This window comes from Leucopleurus acutus, assembly GCF_964270905.1.
Source record: "Leucopleurus acutus genome assembly, chromosome: 6".
NCBI classification, from domain to species: domain Eukaryota; kingdom Metazoa; phylum Chordata; class Mammalia; order Artiodactyla; family Delphinidae; genus Leucopleurus; species Leucopleurus acutus.
Window position 1 is genome coordinate 52,994,793 of NC_139149.1, and position 16,932 is coordinate 53,011,724.

The window sequence follows — 16,932 nt, forward strand, 5'->3', positions numbered from 1 at the left end:
GAGCTTTTTCACACATTGTTAAAGGGAATAAATAAGGCAATGCATATACAGTATACAGCCAAGATCTGGCAGAGAGCCATCTGTTAAGAAGTTACTATTATTATTATGCGGACAATTTTTGCCAAGGTAATCACCCTACGATTCATTCTGTTTTCCACAGAGCAATTAGGGGAGTGTCTTCAATAGCATGTCTGTTCTGATTTAGAAAACCTTCTAAAAGTATGTCATGCTTGTTTCAGAGAACAGTTATTCCCAGCTATGATTTATTCGCTAAACTGCCATTAGTGCTATCCTGGAATTTAGTTCTCTTTTATAAGATATCCTTGATTATCCCCAACCAGTGTTTCTGGAAAAAAGAGTAACTTGTCAAATACTACTCACCCCAGGTCTCCATCCAGATTTTCAAATACTTCACCTCCAATAGTTTCATTATCTGGATTCAAACAGATTTCTATCATATTATAAAGGGCATTTTGGCCCCAGTCACTGTCTTTCCGAGCCTTATTAAAATGTCGAAGGGCATCATTTGGTTCTCCAGTATACCTTGTTAGATGTTTAAAAACAATTACTTATTGCAATCACTAACTACAAACTTTAAGTCGTTTATAATTTGTTTTGTAAATAAAACTATTATATTTTAAAATACAGAATTTTAAAAATTCAAAGTGTATTCTACTTTAGTCACAATGAGGAAAACAACCTATTATGTAGAATTTATTTGCCAATAAATTTACCAAAGATATAATCCTTTACAGTACTGAAATCCTGGCTCCAGTTTTGCTCTGGAGTTACGTTTCTCAGCCATTAAGAAAAATCTTGGAACATCCTCAAGTTTTCCACATCTTCTTAGGAGATCAATTAAACGAGATAAGGTCATATAATTATCTAGAAACAAAGAACATTTCAGTTATGGACATTTTATAGCTTTTGCTTTGATGGTTAAAATCCTTCTTCATTAAAGTATACTTTGCTTCAAATGAAGTGCAATTTAAATATAAATTTAAATTTAGTGCCTTAGAGGTTTTGAGTCTCTAAAGAGACTGTACAGACAATGGATGATTTATCAAATGATAAGGGATGGGTTGGTCTGGTCACAGTGAGAGAATGTTCAATATAGGCAAATCTATAAAAATGTACATTTGTTGTGTCTTACTTTTCAATTGTCATTCCTGGGACCAAAACCTAGAAACAGCCTCTGTATAATCTAGACTCTTAAATGTAAAATTCAGGAGGATCAGTTTGATTGCACAGGAGAAGTCTACCTCTGAGACCTGCTTCCCTACTTACTGCAGCTAGGAAGCGAGTGAGAACAGTACACGTTGATGATAATGTTTAGGGTGGGCAATAATTTTACTGCAGACTTGCCTTAAGGTGTACGTGTACCTAACACACTCGATACCAGCTTACCATATTATAACCTTAACATACTAGTCCCAGTATTTTAATCCTATATTATCTTCTAAGGAAAAAGAACTAGTTATTTAGTCCCAGGTATAATTTCTTGACAGGTTTCTAGAATGGCTTCTTCTAATTCTATTCAGTTCTTTCTCATCACTAGGATACTAAATTTTGAGAATCATGTTAATACATTTTAAGATAGTGAAAATAATGTATGGACACTTTAGAAAATTTGGAAAAGTACAGAAAAGTATAAAGGAGAAAAAAAATCACTCATATTCCCACCAACTAGAGATTACCACATTTTGGTACGTTTCCTGTCATATATTTATGAGTAAAAATCAATCTATAAATATTTAAATGTAAACAGTGAAATATGTTGCTTACATATATACAAAGTTGGAGTCACACTTGGGGTTCTGATTTTGATTCAACATTATATAGTAAACATTTCCCAATTGTCATTAAATGGACTTCAAAAACACTTTAGTGACTGCACAATATTCTATTATATTGATGGCTCACATTTTATTTCTCTATAGTTGTGGGGTTTTTTTTGTTTGTTTGTTTGTTTTTGCTGTACACAGGCCTGTCAATGCTGTGGCCTCTCCCGTTGCGGAGCACAGGCTCCGGATGTGCAGGCTCAGTGGCCATGGCTCACGGGCCCAGCCGCTCCGCGGCACGCGGGATCCTCCCGGACCGGGGCACGAACCCATGTCCCCTGCACCGACAGGCAGACTCCCAACCACTGCGCCACCAGGGAAGCCCTATAGTTGTGTTTTTTATGTATTAATATTTGGGCTCACAAGTTTCAATTAGCACAGGACTCATAGTAGGGAATTTATAAAAATCCTTATTTATATAAGCTATTTGATTCACTTTGATAGGGTGAATTCCTAGAATTAAAACACACACACTAACAAAAACTTTTAAAAGAAATTTATCCTGTTTCTATTTTCCAAGAAAAGAGAAGATACCATATAATCCAGCACTTCCACTTCTGGGTATATACCCCCAAGAACTGAAAGCAGGCACCTAATCAAATATTTGTATACCAGTGTTCACAGCAGCATTATTCACAGTAGCCAAAGGTGGAAACAACCCAAATGTCCACCAATGGACGCATGGATAAACAAAACATGATATATACATATAATGGCATATTATTCAACTTGAAAAGGAAATTCTGACACGCTACAACATGGATAACCCTTGAAGACATTATATGAAGTGAAATAAGCCAGACAAAAAAGGACAATACTGTATGATTCCACTTGTATAAGGTATCTAGAGGAATCAAATTCATAGAGGCAGAAAGTAGCTGGTGGTTGCCAGGGCCTACAGGGAATGGTGAGTTAGTGTACAGAATTTCAGTTTGGAATGATGAAAAAGTTCTTGAGATGCATCATGGTGATGGTTACACAAAAATGTGAATGTACTTAATGCCACTGAACAATACACTTTAGAATGGCTAACATGGCAAATTTTACATATGTTTTAGCAAAATATCATTAAAAAAGGAACCTCTGTAAGCTTTGCATCTATTCTTTTACATGATGTCAAAATAATCCAGGTTGACATCATCATTTGCCTTTTAAAAAATTTTTGTTGATGTATATAGTTGATTTACAATATTGTGTGAATTTCTGCTGTACAGAAAAGTGATTTACACATATATATACTTTTTAAAATATTCTTTTCCATTGTGATTAATCACAGGATACTAAATATAGTTCTTTGTGCTATACAGTAGGACACTGCTGTCTATTCATTCCACATATAATAGCTTACCTCTGCTGACCCCAACCTCCCACTCCATCCCTCCTCCAGCCCCCTCCGCCATGGCAATCACAAATCTGTTCTCTATGTCCTTGAGTCTGTTTTGTAGATAGTTTCGTTTGAGTCATATTTTAGATTCCACATATAAGTGATATTATATGGTATTTGTCTTTCTCTTTCTGACTTACTTCGCTTAGTATGATAATCTCTAGTTGCATCCCTGTTGCTGCAAATGGCATTATTTCATTTTTTTATGGCTGAGTAGTATTCCATTGTATATATGTACCATATCTTCCTTATCCATTCCTCTATCAATGGACATTTAAATTGTTTCCATGTTTTGGCTACTGTGAATAGTGCTGCTATGAACACAGGGGTGCATGTTTCTTTTTGGATTAGAGTTTTGTCTGGATATATAGCCAGGAGTGGGATTGCTGGATCATAAAATGTAATTCTATTTTTAATTTTCTCAGGAACCTCCATACTGTTTTCTGTAGTGTCTGTACCAACTTACATTCCCACCAAAAGTGCAGGAGGGTTCCCTTTTCTCCACATCCTCTTCAGCATTTGTTATTTATAGATTTCTTAATGATGGACATTCTGACCAGTGTGAGGTGGTACTTCATTGTAGTTTTGATTTGCATTTCTCTAAATTAGCGATGTTGAACATTTTTTCACGTGGCTACTGACTATTTGTATTTATTCTTTGGAAAAATGTCTATTTAGGTCTTCTATCCATTTTTCAATTGGGTTGTATTTTTATTGTTGAGTTGTATGAGCTGTTTGTATATTTTGGAAATTAAGCCCTTGTTAGTTGTATCATTTGCAAATATTTTCCCCCTTTCTGTGGGCTGTCCTTTTATTTTGTTTATGGTTTCCTTTCCTGTGCAGAAGCTTTACCCTTTCAAAGAACCAGCTCTTGGTTTTACTGGTATTTTCTAGCTCTTTAATCTCTATCTTATTTCCTTTATGATCTTTATTATTTCCTTCCTTCTGCTGAGTTCAGGTTTTGTTTGTTCTTCTTTTTCTAATTCTTTTAAGTGGTAGATTCGGCTGTTTAAGATTTTTCTTGTCTTTTGAGGAAGGCCTATATTGCTATAACCTTCCCTCTAAGAAATGCTTTTGCCATACACCATACATTTGGTATGGTTGTGTTTTCATTGTCATTTGTCTCCAGGTATTTTTTAATTTCCTCTTTGATTTCATTGTTTACCCATTGGTTTTTTAGCAGCATGTTGTTTAGTCTCCATGAAATCATTTTTTTCTCATTTTTCTGTGGTTGATTTCTAGTTTTATGCCATTGTTGTCAGAAAAGGTGCTTGAGATAATTTCTATACTCTTAAATTTGTTGAGGCCTGTCTTGCGCCCTAGTATGTGGTCAATCCTAGAGAATGTTCCACGTGCACTTAAGAATGTGTATTGCTTTTTTGGATGTAATGTCCTGAACATATCAAGTAAGTCTGACTGTTTGACTCTATCACTTAGGATCTGTTGCCTTAGTGATTTTCTGTCCAGAAGACCTGTCCATTGATGTGAGTGGGGTGTAAATGTCTCCTACTATTATTGTATTCTTGTCAATTTCTCCCTTTAGTATGTTTTATGTATTTGGGTGCTCCTATATTAAGTACATATATGTTGATGAGTATAAAATCCTCCTCTTGTATTGTTCCTTTTATCATTATATAGTGTCCTTCTTTATCTATCTTTATGGTCTTTGTTCTAATGTCTATTTTGTCTGATATGAGCAATGAAACTCCTGATTTCTTTTTATTTGCATTTGCATGAAATATCTTTTCCCATCCATTCACTTTCAATCTATGTGTGTCCTTTGCCCTAAAGTGGGTCTCTTGTAGGCAGCATATTGTAGGCTCTTGTTTTCTTTATCCAATCTGCTACTGTGTCTATCGACTGGAGCATTTACTCCATTGACATTTAAAGTAGTTATTGACAGATATGTATTTATTGCATTTTAACCTTGTTTTCCCGTTGATTTTATATTTCTGCTTGGTCCCTTTTTTTTTTTGTTTTTCCTTTTGTGGTTTGATTATTTTCTTTTGTATTATACTTATGTTCTCTTCTTTTTGGTTTCTGTGAATCTAGTGTATGTTTTTGACTTGTGGCTACCTTGTTTTTCAAGTATGTGAACCCCATCCTATATCTACTTGCCTTAGACTGGTAGTCATATACGCTCAAACACATTCTAGGAAATGAAAAAAAAAAATCCACTTTTTCTTACTCTCCTCACCCATCTTTTTACATCTTCATGCTCTTCCTTTTGCTGTTCATTGTGGTTATCATCACTTTCACAGAAATTTTCTGATTTTTTTTTTTTTTAATCTGTGTACTGGCTTATTCAGGTGATTTGCTTTCCAACTGATTTTCTCTTTCCTATATATTCTTACTTCTTTTCTATTTAGAGAAGACTTTTCAATATTTCCTTAAGGATAGGTTTAGTATTGCTGTATTCTTTTAGTTTTTGCTTGTCTAAGAAATTTTTTTTTTTTACATATCAATAAAGCTGTTCTTATATATATATTTTTTTATTTTTTACTTTATATTGGAGTACAGTCAAGTGTTCAGCAAAGTGATTCAGTTACACATACACATGTATCTTTTCCCATTTAGGTTATTAGAGAATACTGAGCAGAGTTCCCTGTGCTATACAGTAGGTCCTTATCTATTTTAAATATAGTAGTGTGTATGTATCAATCCCAAACTCCCAATTTATCCCTCCCCCCCCCCCAACCTTTCCCCTTTGGTAACCATAAGTTTGTTTTCTAAGTCTATGAGTCTGTTTCTGCTTTGTAAATAAGTTCATTTGTATCAATTTTTTTGGATTCCACATACAGTAACATCATATTTGTCTGTTTGACTTACTTCACTTAATATGATAATCTCCAGGTCCATCCATGTTGCTGCAAATGGCATTACTTTGTTCTTTTTATTGGCTGAGTAATATTCCATTGGATATATGTACTACATCTTCTTTATCCATTCATCTGTTGATGGATGTTTAGGTTGCTTCCATGTGTTGGCTACTGTAAACAGTGCTGCAGTGAACATTGGGAAGCATGTATCTTTTTGAATTATGGTTTTCTCTGGATATATGCCCAGGAGTGGGATTGCCGGATCATATATATGGTAGCTCTATTTTTAGTTTTTTAAGGAACCTCCATACTATTCTCCATAGTGACTGTATCAATTTACATTGCCACCAACAGTGCAGGAGGGTTCCCTTTCCTCCACACCCTCTCCAGCATTTATTGTTTACAGACTTTTTGATGATGGCCATTCTAACTGGTGTGAGGTGATACCTCATTGTAGGTTTGATTTGCATTTCTCTAATAATTAGTGATGCTGAGCATCCTTTCATGTGTTTGTTGGCAATCTGTATATCTTCTTTGGAGAAATGTCTATTTAGGTCTTCTGCCCCATTTTTTGATTGGGTTGTTTGTTTTTTTGCTATTGAGCTGCATGAGGTGTTTGTAGATTTTGGAGATTAATCCCTTGTTAGTCACATCATTTGCAAATATTTTCTCTCATTCTGTGGGTTGTCTTTTTGTTTTGTTTATGGTTTCCTTTGCTGTGCAACAGCTTTTGAGTTTAATTAGGTCCCATTTACTTATTTTTATTTTCATTACTCTAGGAGGTGGATGAAAAAGATATTGCTCATATTTATGCTGAAGAGTGTTCTGCTTGTTTTCTTTGAAGAGTTTTATAGCATCAGGCCTTACATTTAGGTCTTTAATACATTTTAAGTTTATTTTTCAAAAGGGTATTACATGTACCAAAATGTTCACTGAAGCTCTATTTACAACAGCCAGGACAAGGAAGCAACCTAAGTGTCCACCAACAGATGAATGAATAAAGAAGATGTGGCACATATATACGATGGAATATTACTCAGCCATAAAAAGAAACGAAATTGAGTTATTTGTAGTGAAGTGGATGGACCTAGAGTCTGTCATACAGAGTGAAGTAAGTCAGAAAGAGAAAAACAAATACCGTATGCTAACACATATATATGGAATCTAAAAAAAAAAGAAAGGTCATGAAGAACCTAGGGGCAAGATGGCAATAAAAACACAGACCTACTAGAGAATGGACTTGAGGATACGGGGAGGGGGAAGAGTACGCTGGGACAAAGTGAGAGAGTGGCATGGACATATATACACTACCAAATGTAAAATAACTAGCTAGTGGGAAGCAGCCGCATAGCACTGGGAGATCAGCTTGGTGCTTTGTAATGACCTAGAGGGGTGGGATAGGGAGGGTGGGAAGGAGGGAGACACAAGAGAGAAGAGATATTGGGACATATGCATATGTATAACTGATTCACTTTGTTATAAAGCAGAAACGAACACACCATTGTAAAGCAATTATACTCCAATAAAGATGTAAAAAAAAAAGGCGTTAAAGAATGTTCTAAGTTCATTCTTTTACATGTAACTGTCCAGTTTTCCCAGCACAATTTACTAAAGAGATGTCTTTTCACCATTGTCTTGCCTCTTTTGTCATAAGATGAATTGACCATAGGTGCATGGTTTTATTTCTGGGCTTTCTATCCTGATCCATTGATCTATATCTCTGTTTTTGTGCCAGTACCAAACTGTCTTGATGACTGTAGCTTTGTAGAATAGTCTGAAGTCAGGGAACCTGATTCCGCCAGCTCCATTTTTCTTTCTGAAGATTACTTTGGCTATTTGGGGTCTTTTGTGTCTCCATACAAATTTAAAATGTTTTGTTCTAGGTCTGTGAAAAATGCCATTGGTAATCTGCTAGGGATTGCAGTGAATCTGTCGACTGCCTTGGGGAGTATAGTCATTGTGACAATATTGTGATCCTTCCGATCCAAGAATATGTTGTATCTTTCCATCTGTTTGTGTCATCACTGATTTCTTTCATTGGTGTCTTATAGTTTTCAGAATTACAGGTGTTTTGTCTTCTTAGGTAGGTCTATTCCTGAGTATTTTATTATTTTTGATGTGATGGTAAATGGGATTGTTTCTTCAATTTCTCTTTTTGATCTTTCGTTGTTAGTGTATAGGAATACAAGAGGTTTCTGTGTATTAATTTTGTATCCTGCAACTGAATTCATTGATGGATTCCAGTAGTTTTCTGGTGGCATCTTTAGAATTTTCTATGTAGAGTATCATGTCATCTGGAAACAGTGAGTTTTCCTTCTTTTCCAATTTGCTTCTCTGATTGCCACGGCTAGGACTTCCAAAACTATGTTGAATAAAAGTGGCAAGAGAGGACATCCTTATCTTGTTCCTGATCTTAGAGGAAATGCTTCCAGCTTTTCAACGTTGAGTATGATGTTAGCTGTAGGTCTGTCATACATGGCCTTTCTTATGTTGAGGTATGTTCCCTCTATTCCCACTTTCTGGAGAGTTTTTATCATAAATTGGTGTTGAATTTTGTCAAAAGCTTTTTCTGCATTTATTGAGATGATGATATGGTTTTTATTCTTGTTTGTTGACATGGTTTATCATGCTGACTGATTTGCGGACACTGAAAAATGCTTGCATCCCTGCGATAAATCCCACTTGATCATAGTGCATGATCCTTTTAATATATTCTTGGATTTGGTTTGCTAGTATTTTGTTAAGTGTTTTTGCATCTGTGTTCATCACTAATACAGGCCTGCAGTTTTCTTTTTTTTCTAGTATCTTTGTCTGGTTTTGGTATCAGGATGATGGCAGCCTCATAAAATGAGTTTGGGAGCATTCCTTCCTCTGCAGTATTTTGGAATACTTTCAGAAGGACAGGTGTTAAGTCTTCTCTAAATGTTTGATAGAATTCACCTGTGAAGCCATCTGGTCCTGCACTTTTGTTTGTTGGAAGTTTTTTGATCACAACTTCAATTTCAGTACTTGTGATTGGTCTATTCATATTTGCAATTTCTTCCTGATTCAGTATTGGGGGATTGTATCTTTCTAAGAGTTTATCATTTCTTCCAGGTTGTCCATTTTGTTGGCATATAGTTGCTTGTAGTGTCTCTAATGATCCTTTGTATTTCTATGGTGTCTGTTGTAATTTCTCCTTTTTCATTTCTAATTTTATTGATTTGCACCCTCTCCCTTTTTTTCTTAATGAGTCTGGCTAAAGGTTTATCAATTTTGTTTATCTTTTCAGAGAACCATCTTTTAGTTTCATTGATCTTTTCTATTGTTTTCTTCAACTCTATTTCATTTATTTCTGCTCTGATCTTTATGATTTCTTTCCTACTAACTTTAGGTTTTGTTTGCTCTTCTTTCTCTAGTTGCTTTAGATGTAAGGTTAGGTTGTTTATTTGAGCTTTTTCTTGTTTCCTGAGGTAAGCTTGCATTGCTATAACTTCTCTCTTAGAACTGCTTTTTCTGTGTCCCATAGGTTTTGGATCATTGTGCTTTTGTTGACATTTGTCTCTAGGTATTTCTTGATTTCCTCTTTGATTTCTTCAGTGATCCACTGCTTCTTTAGTAGCATATTGTTTAAGCTCCATGTGTTTTTGTTTCTTACAGTTTTTTCTTGTAGTTGATTTATAATCTCATAGCATTGTGGTTGAAAAGATGCTTGATATGATTTCCATTTTCTTAAATTAACCGCGGCTTGCTTTGAGGCCCAGCATGTGATCAGTCCTGGAGAATGTTCCATGTGCACTTGAGAAGAATGTGTATTCTGCTGCTTTTGGATGTAATGCTCTATAAATATAAGTTCACCTGGTCTAATGTGTCATTTAAGGCCTGTGTTTCCTTGTTGATTTTTTTGTCTGGATGATCTGTCCACTGATGAAAGTTGGGTGTTAAAGTCCCCCACTATTATTGTGTTACTGTCGATTTCTCCTTTTATGGCTGTTACTATTTGCCTTATACATTGCAGTGCTTCTATGGTGGGTGCATATATATTTAAAATTGTTGCATCTTTTTCTTGGATTGATCCCTTGATCATTATGTAATGTCCTTCTCTGTCTCTTGTAACAGTCTTTATTTTAAAGTCTATTTTGTCTGATATGAGTATTGCTACTCCAGCTTTCTTTAAATTTCCATTTGCATGGAATACCTTCTTCCATCCCCTCACTTTCAGTCTGTATGTGTCTCTAGGTCTGAAGTGGGTCTCTTGTAGACAGCATATATATACAGGTCTTGTTTTTGTACACATTCAGCCAGTCTATGTCTTTCATTTACATTTAAGGTAATTATCGATATATATGTCCTGTTACCATTTTGTTAACTGGTTTGGATTTGTTTTTGTAGGTCTTTTTTTCTTCCCTTCCTCTTTTGTTCTCTTCTCTTGTGATTTGATGACTAACTTTAGTGCTGTGTTTGGATTCCTTTTTCTTTTCTGTGTATCTATTGTAGATTTTCAGTATGTGGTTACCATGAAGTGTTTTTATTTTTCTTTAAAGATTTTTTGATGTGGACCAATTTTAAAGTCTTTATTGAATTTTGTTACATTGCTTCTGTTTTATATTTTGATCTTTTGGCCCCAAGGCATCTGGGATCTCAGCTCCCCGACCAGGGATCAAACCTGCACCCCCTGCATTGGAAGGCAAAGTCTTAATCACTGTACCACCACAGGGAAGTCCCTATCATGAGGTTTTGATATAGCAGTCTATGTATAAATAAGATTGCTTTAAGTTGCTGGTCTTTTAATTTTAAATGCATTTTCAGTATCCTGTATTTGTACTCTCCTCTTCTCATGATTGCTGGTTTTGATGTCATATTTATGTGTGGATGATTTTCTACCTCTGTGCTTCCTGTACTGGGTTATCTGTTTCCTTCTTTAGGTTTGGGAAGTTTTCTGCCATAATTTCTTCAAATGCATTTTCCATCCCCTATTCTCTTTCTTCCCCCCCTGGAATCCCTATTATGCATAAATTTGCATGGTTTATATTATCCCATAGATCTCTTATATTGTTTTCATTTTTTTTCATTTGGCTTTCTGTCTTCTGTCCTGATTGGGTGATTTCCATTACTCTATCTTCCAGGTCACTTATTCATTCTTCTGCATTATTTCTTCTGCTATTCACTGCCTTTAGTTCAGTCTTTGTCTTGACAAATGAGTTTTCTAATTTTTCTTGGTTCCTCTTTATAGCTTCTAGTTCCTTTTTACAGTACTCTGCATTTCTTTCGACAGCGTTTCTTAATTCCTTCAGTATTTTCATTATCTCCTTTTTGAAACTGGTGTCTATTAGACTGAAGAGATCTGCTTCATTGTTTGTTCTTTCAGGGGAATTCTCTTGGTCTTTTAACTGGGAGTGGTTCCTCTGCTTCTTCATTTTATTTATATTTCTCTTATTCTGTGAGTTTAGGAGAAACAGTTGTCTATTGTGGTCTTGGAGGGCTATTTATATGTGGGAGCATCCCTGTGTAGCTCGTGTGGGTTTAATATTTTTGGTGCAAGGGCTGTTTTTAGTATGGATGCCTGTCGCCGCTTTCCTCAGTATGTGCTGGTCACTATCCCCTTGAAGGGGGTGCACAGATGCAGCAGCTGGTGCCTGGGCTGTGGGGTTTTCAGCAGTGGTGGCAGCTCACGTGCATCCCTGGCGCACACAACGGGAGCAGAGGTGGCTCACGACTGCTCCTGGAGTCCAGCAGGGTGGAGTTGGTGGCTTGAGACCACTCCTAAAGTACAGGGGCAGTGGTGGCTCACAGTTGCTCCTGAAGCCTAGGGGACAGTGGTGGCTCACAATTGCTTCTGGAGCTCATGCAGGCTGTGTCTTGCCACCTGAGAGCTCACACAGGAAAAAAAGCTGTAATGGCGGGCCCCACCCCTCCCCTTGCGCACCACCCACACAACAGCGCCTGGCCTCTAAGGCAGCCCAGGCTTCTTGTGCATACACCCGCGGGTGCAGCTGCACCAGACTCCAGCCTGTTCAGGGAGCTTCCATGCAGCCCACCCCAGTCCTCTGCCCGGGTCTGATCTCCGAAGCCTGAGGTTCAGCACCCAGCCCCCACCAGCACCAGCAGATGTGTGTTTCAGGCTGGGGAGTGCAGAGTGGTGGCACTGACCATCTGTGCAGGTCTCTCTCCATTCTAGCTGCTGCAAACCGGCTGCTGCATTCTCCTCTGAGGCTCAGAAGCACCCCCTCTGTCCCTGCTGATCTCCCCATCAGGGGACTTCCCTGGGTGCAGGAACCTTTCCTCTTTCATAGCTCCCTCCCAGGGGAGCAGGTCCCATCCCCAATTCCTTTCTCACTTTCTTTTTTTCTTCCTTTTAAATTTTGTCCTACCCGGTTATGTGGAGATTTTCTTGCCCTTTCAGAGGTCTGAGGTCTTCTGCTAGCATGCAGTAGATATTCAGTGAGAATCATTCCACATGTAGAGGTATTTCTGATGCATTCGTGGGAGGAGATGAGCTTCACATTCTACTACTCCACCATCTTGATCGCTCCCCCCCACCGTTTGCCTTTCTTGACCCATAATCTTGGGTTTCAAAATGTTGTTCTGCCTTCTGGTATCACTAAAGAGAGGAGCGCGATCAGAGTATGGTTTCAGAAAGAGGATTCAAATACTGGTCTTATCTTTTATGCGAATTCCAGCACATTACTCAAATTCTCTGAGTCTAGAATCACTTACTTTCTTAAAACAGGATTATAATATTGACCTTCAGAGTGCCATGGAAACCAAATAAAAGCATGAAAGAGCTTTAAAACTATAAACGTCAATAGTAATATCTATAATGCCACATATTTTGTTAAGAACTAGGATGACTACCCTATAATGAAGCCACAGAATCTAGAAGCTAAATTGGATTAGACAGGAAGTAAAGGTTGAAATTTCTGGCCCCCAATTGTTTGTATGATTTTGCTAATGTGTGTGATTTATAATATCACTGATATTATCTAAAGTCAACCTTGGGAGGCCAGTTTCTTGAATAATTATCACCTTACAATATTACTGAAATGCATTCATTATTAGTTGAAGTTATAATTACCACTGATAGGTTAGATTACATTAACTTGTCTTTTGGTTAACCATGAAATCTGACAGAAGCAAATTTCTGCACTTAAGAAATCTGTCGAAGCTAAAATGTATTATATTCTGAAAAGTTAGTTCATGTTTATTAATGAACAGTGAGAAAATATCAAGAAAAACCATAATGTGATGTGATTAGGCATGAAGTGCTATGGAATTACAATGCACAGAATTCCTAACTTTGCCTGGGGGAGGCAGAAGAGGTTTCACAGAGGATCAGACTTTGAGTCTTGTTAGGCAGACAAAGGCATTCCAAGGGCAGGTGGCATGTGCAAAGACAGGGCTGAGAAGAGCATGGAGAGTGCTAGATGCTGAAGTAGAGGAAGAGGGATAAGAAATACGGATGGAAGGGTAATCCTGGGGTGTATTATTATCAAAATAATGCTGTAGTTTAGACTTTACCCTGAAAGTCATCCTAAATTTTAAGCAGAGGGCTAGTTTTCGATTTTTTAGAATTAATATGATAGTTCCTACAATGGCCTGGAACACAGCAAGAGACAAGAGGCTGGAAGATCAGCTGGGAAACTGCTCTAGTCCGGGTGAGAGGTAATAAAGTTCTTCATTAGAGTGGTGGGCTAGGAGAAGATGGACAGGATGTGATAGTTAGCTATTCAGCAGAGAGAACTGATAGGACTTGTTAACCAATTAGTGTGAGGGAAGGGGAGAACTCAGGATGATTTGGAGATTCTGAGAGAGAAAAGGTTTGTAATCTGTCAAGAGAGCAATAATTAGATCTACATGGAGAATTTTCTACTAGCTAGGTTAAGTCAAATTAGACAGTACATTTCTGAAGTAAGCTCAAACACAGCCTTAAAGTATAAGATGTGCTACTGAGGATGACCTATATAACACATGACAAAGTAAGTATAGATGCACAGATTTTAGAATAATTGACTAGTGGATAAGTTTATAAAATCCTTTTAGGAATAAAGCATAGAATGCAAGATTAAAAACGAAATATCACATAGACAATAAAAATTTACTTAAAACTTTGTATTTTTAAACAACTTGGTATTTCACAGTCATTCACTGAGCCATTCAACCAGTAAACAATTACTCTGCACCATCTATGTACCTGGAAATATACCTGATGCTGGTGGTTGTATGTTGTTTGGTATTTCTGGAGTACTAGGTCATTCTACTGAATTTATAAATAAATAATTCACTTTATATTTGTTTTTAAGTAGACAGTCCAGAGCACCACTATTATGTATTTGGAAAAAGTGCTGGGGCCAGGTAACCTGGGTGATACAAAAGTCACGTGACAGATGAGGGGCTTCTTCAAATCTTACATGCGAGGGCACTGTTGCCACCAATGGCTTTAACATATTCAGAGTTCTGTTTTTTAAAGAAACCAGGTTGGATCACTGACTCAGAGGGAAATGCTGCAATACGGGAACAGCTTGAGATAGTCAGAATGAAAAGATTACATGCATTACCTTAAACAGTAGTTCAGAGAAGGAAAAAAAGACAAAACAGAGTATAGAAACCAAGAGAGAAGCCATGGCAGGAAGACAACTTAGGCCTGAAGAAAGTATGAGTAAGGTTTGGGCAAATGAAGTGGGAGGATGGCCCATATTTTAGACTTGGAGTAAGCAGAAAAGGTAAGAAGTTAAAGGAATTAAGAGCACTCTTTCAAGTAACATCTGACTATGAGCTGGAGCAGACAGTGTGAGAAACGACATGACCTGAGGAAGTCCAAAGGTGGGAGACAATCTTAAAAGATGATAAAAATAATAAGAAATTAAAAGTGTTGACATCACCATAAGAACAAGATTTTTTCCTTCTAATCTTTGCCCTAACTAGGAATTAGGAATGTTTTATTTGTAAGCAGAAGGGACTGTTCTATAAATTCAAACCTTCAGCGAGTGACAGCATTAGTAAGCGGAACAAGTCGAGTGTATCTGGTTCTCTGAGCTGCCCTCCTTGAGGCATGCCCACCTCTGTGTGCACGCTGCCCCACCCAGGCAGCTCTGACTGCCCATGGCAGCATCCTGAGACAAGGCATAGGGGTCGGAAGAACTGAACGACAGCTCGAGGACTTCCTCTGAGATCACAAACTCTTCTCAGCCAGTACTTTGACACGTAAGTAACATACATTCCCTTCCCTTCCCCCTTTACCCCATCTCCCTTCTTTCCTTTTCTCCTCCCACTCTTCTATTCATCCAATATTTATACTTAGCCAGATACTGTTCTACATCTTCATAGCAGTGAAGACCCAGTTCCTGGCCACTTGATGCTTATGATCTATTATTTACAATTTTTGTTTTGCTTTGTTTTACAAATGCAATATAAAACAAAGGACCGAGAACAGGATAAGAGGATGGAGGGCAATGAGGTGTTATTGACATAGGATGGCTGGGGAAGGGCACCCTCAGGAAGAGGCAGCATGAGAGCAAAGTTCTGAGTGGAATAAAGCAGAACATACTCCAGGAAGAGGGAAGAGCAACTGGAGAGTCTCAAGGAACTAACCTGCCTGGGCTGTTGCTTACCTAATATCTACTGTCCCTTCCTTTTTCACTATCAGAGTTCTGATTTTATTCTACGTGGCACTGTGTTCAGCTAGAAGATGACATTTCCCACTCTGTTTTGCAGCTACAGAGGTGCTTCTAGAAAGGGTTTTTTTTTTTTTTTTTTAAAGAAAGAAAAGATGACTCACTGAGGAGGTATGCCCTTTGGCCCACCTCCACCTTCCCCATCCAGGAACATCAATGCCTAGAGCTGCAGCGGTCATCTTGGACGTGATACTTAAAATGGAAGTTTGGCTAATGATGGTAGAAGAAAAAGACAGAAGGACTCAGACTTCCTGATGATACCGTGGAATCTCTGGGCCATTCCCAGCACAATCTACTTTTAAATTTCTTTAACGTAAGAGAAAAACAAAAGCCATAATTATTTAGGCCACTAGAGTATGGGGGGGAGGGTAACCACTACTTTCAGCTGAAAGCGTTTCTAAACTATTTGGAGGCAAGGCGTAGAAACAGAGGTGAGTTGTGAGAATACTGCAGTAATCTGTGTGAGAAATGACCAGGGTGGCTGCAGTAGAGGTGGTACAAGTGATGGGATTCTAGACATATTCTGAAGGTAGAGCTAACAGGGATTTGCTGACAGACTGGACGTGGTATATGAGAAGAAAGATGAGACAAAGGTAACTAGAAGGTTTGGGACTGGAGTAAATGGATAAATGGTAATGCCATTTACTGAAATGAGAAAAAGAGGAGGAGTAGATCTGGAGGGAAGGAAAAGATCCAGTATTGTGTTTTGGACAGGTTAAGCTGGAGAGCCTCCTAGGCAGCTGAGTGGGAATGCAAATAGGCAGTGGTGTAGATGAGTCGGGACTGGACACTGGACGTAAAGCCGGGGGCCTGGATGAAGTCACCTAGAGCAGTGAAGGTATTAAAGGGGAAAACGTTTGAGAAATGGTGTCCACAACACTCTGACATTTAAAGGTCATAAAGAGAAGACAGATCTAACAAAGGAGGGTGAAACAGAGCGGTCAGCTGGGAAAATACCAGGTAAGTCCAGCATCCCGGAAGACAAGTCAAGGACGTCTTTCATGAAGGAGGGGGTAAGCTGTGCTAAGTACATTGTCAGGCCCAGAAAGCAGAGAACTGAGAATCAGACCTGGGTCTGGCAGCATGGAGGGCACTGGCCACCCGGCAGAAGCAGCCTCCCTGGAGTGCAGGAGTGGAGGAGACAGTGAAGACAGCAGACAGAAATCCTTCAGAGGAAATTTGCTACAGTGGAAAATGGAGCTGTAATTGGAAGGGGAGAGTAACTGGAGACTTAAGAG

The 16,932-nt window shown here is 38.0% G+C and overlaps 1 protein-coding gene across 1 annotated transcript in view; it reads right to left on the minus strand.

Moving 5' to 3' along the window:
• TTC21B (tetratricopeptide repeat domain 21B) overlaps positions 1-16,932 on the minus strand; it is an 86,567-nt gene that overhangs the window by 15,578 nt on the left and 54,057 nt on the right. Inside the window, exons 23-24 of the mRNA XM_082841513.1 lie at positions 735-885; positions 382-543 (exon numbers count right to left, since the gene is read on the minus strand). Coding sequence (XP_082697639.1) covers positions 382-543; positions 735-885 — 313 coding nt within the window. The remainder of the gene's footprint in view (positions 1-381; positions 544-734; positions 886-16,932) is intronic.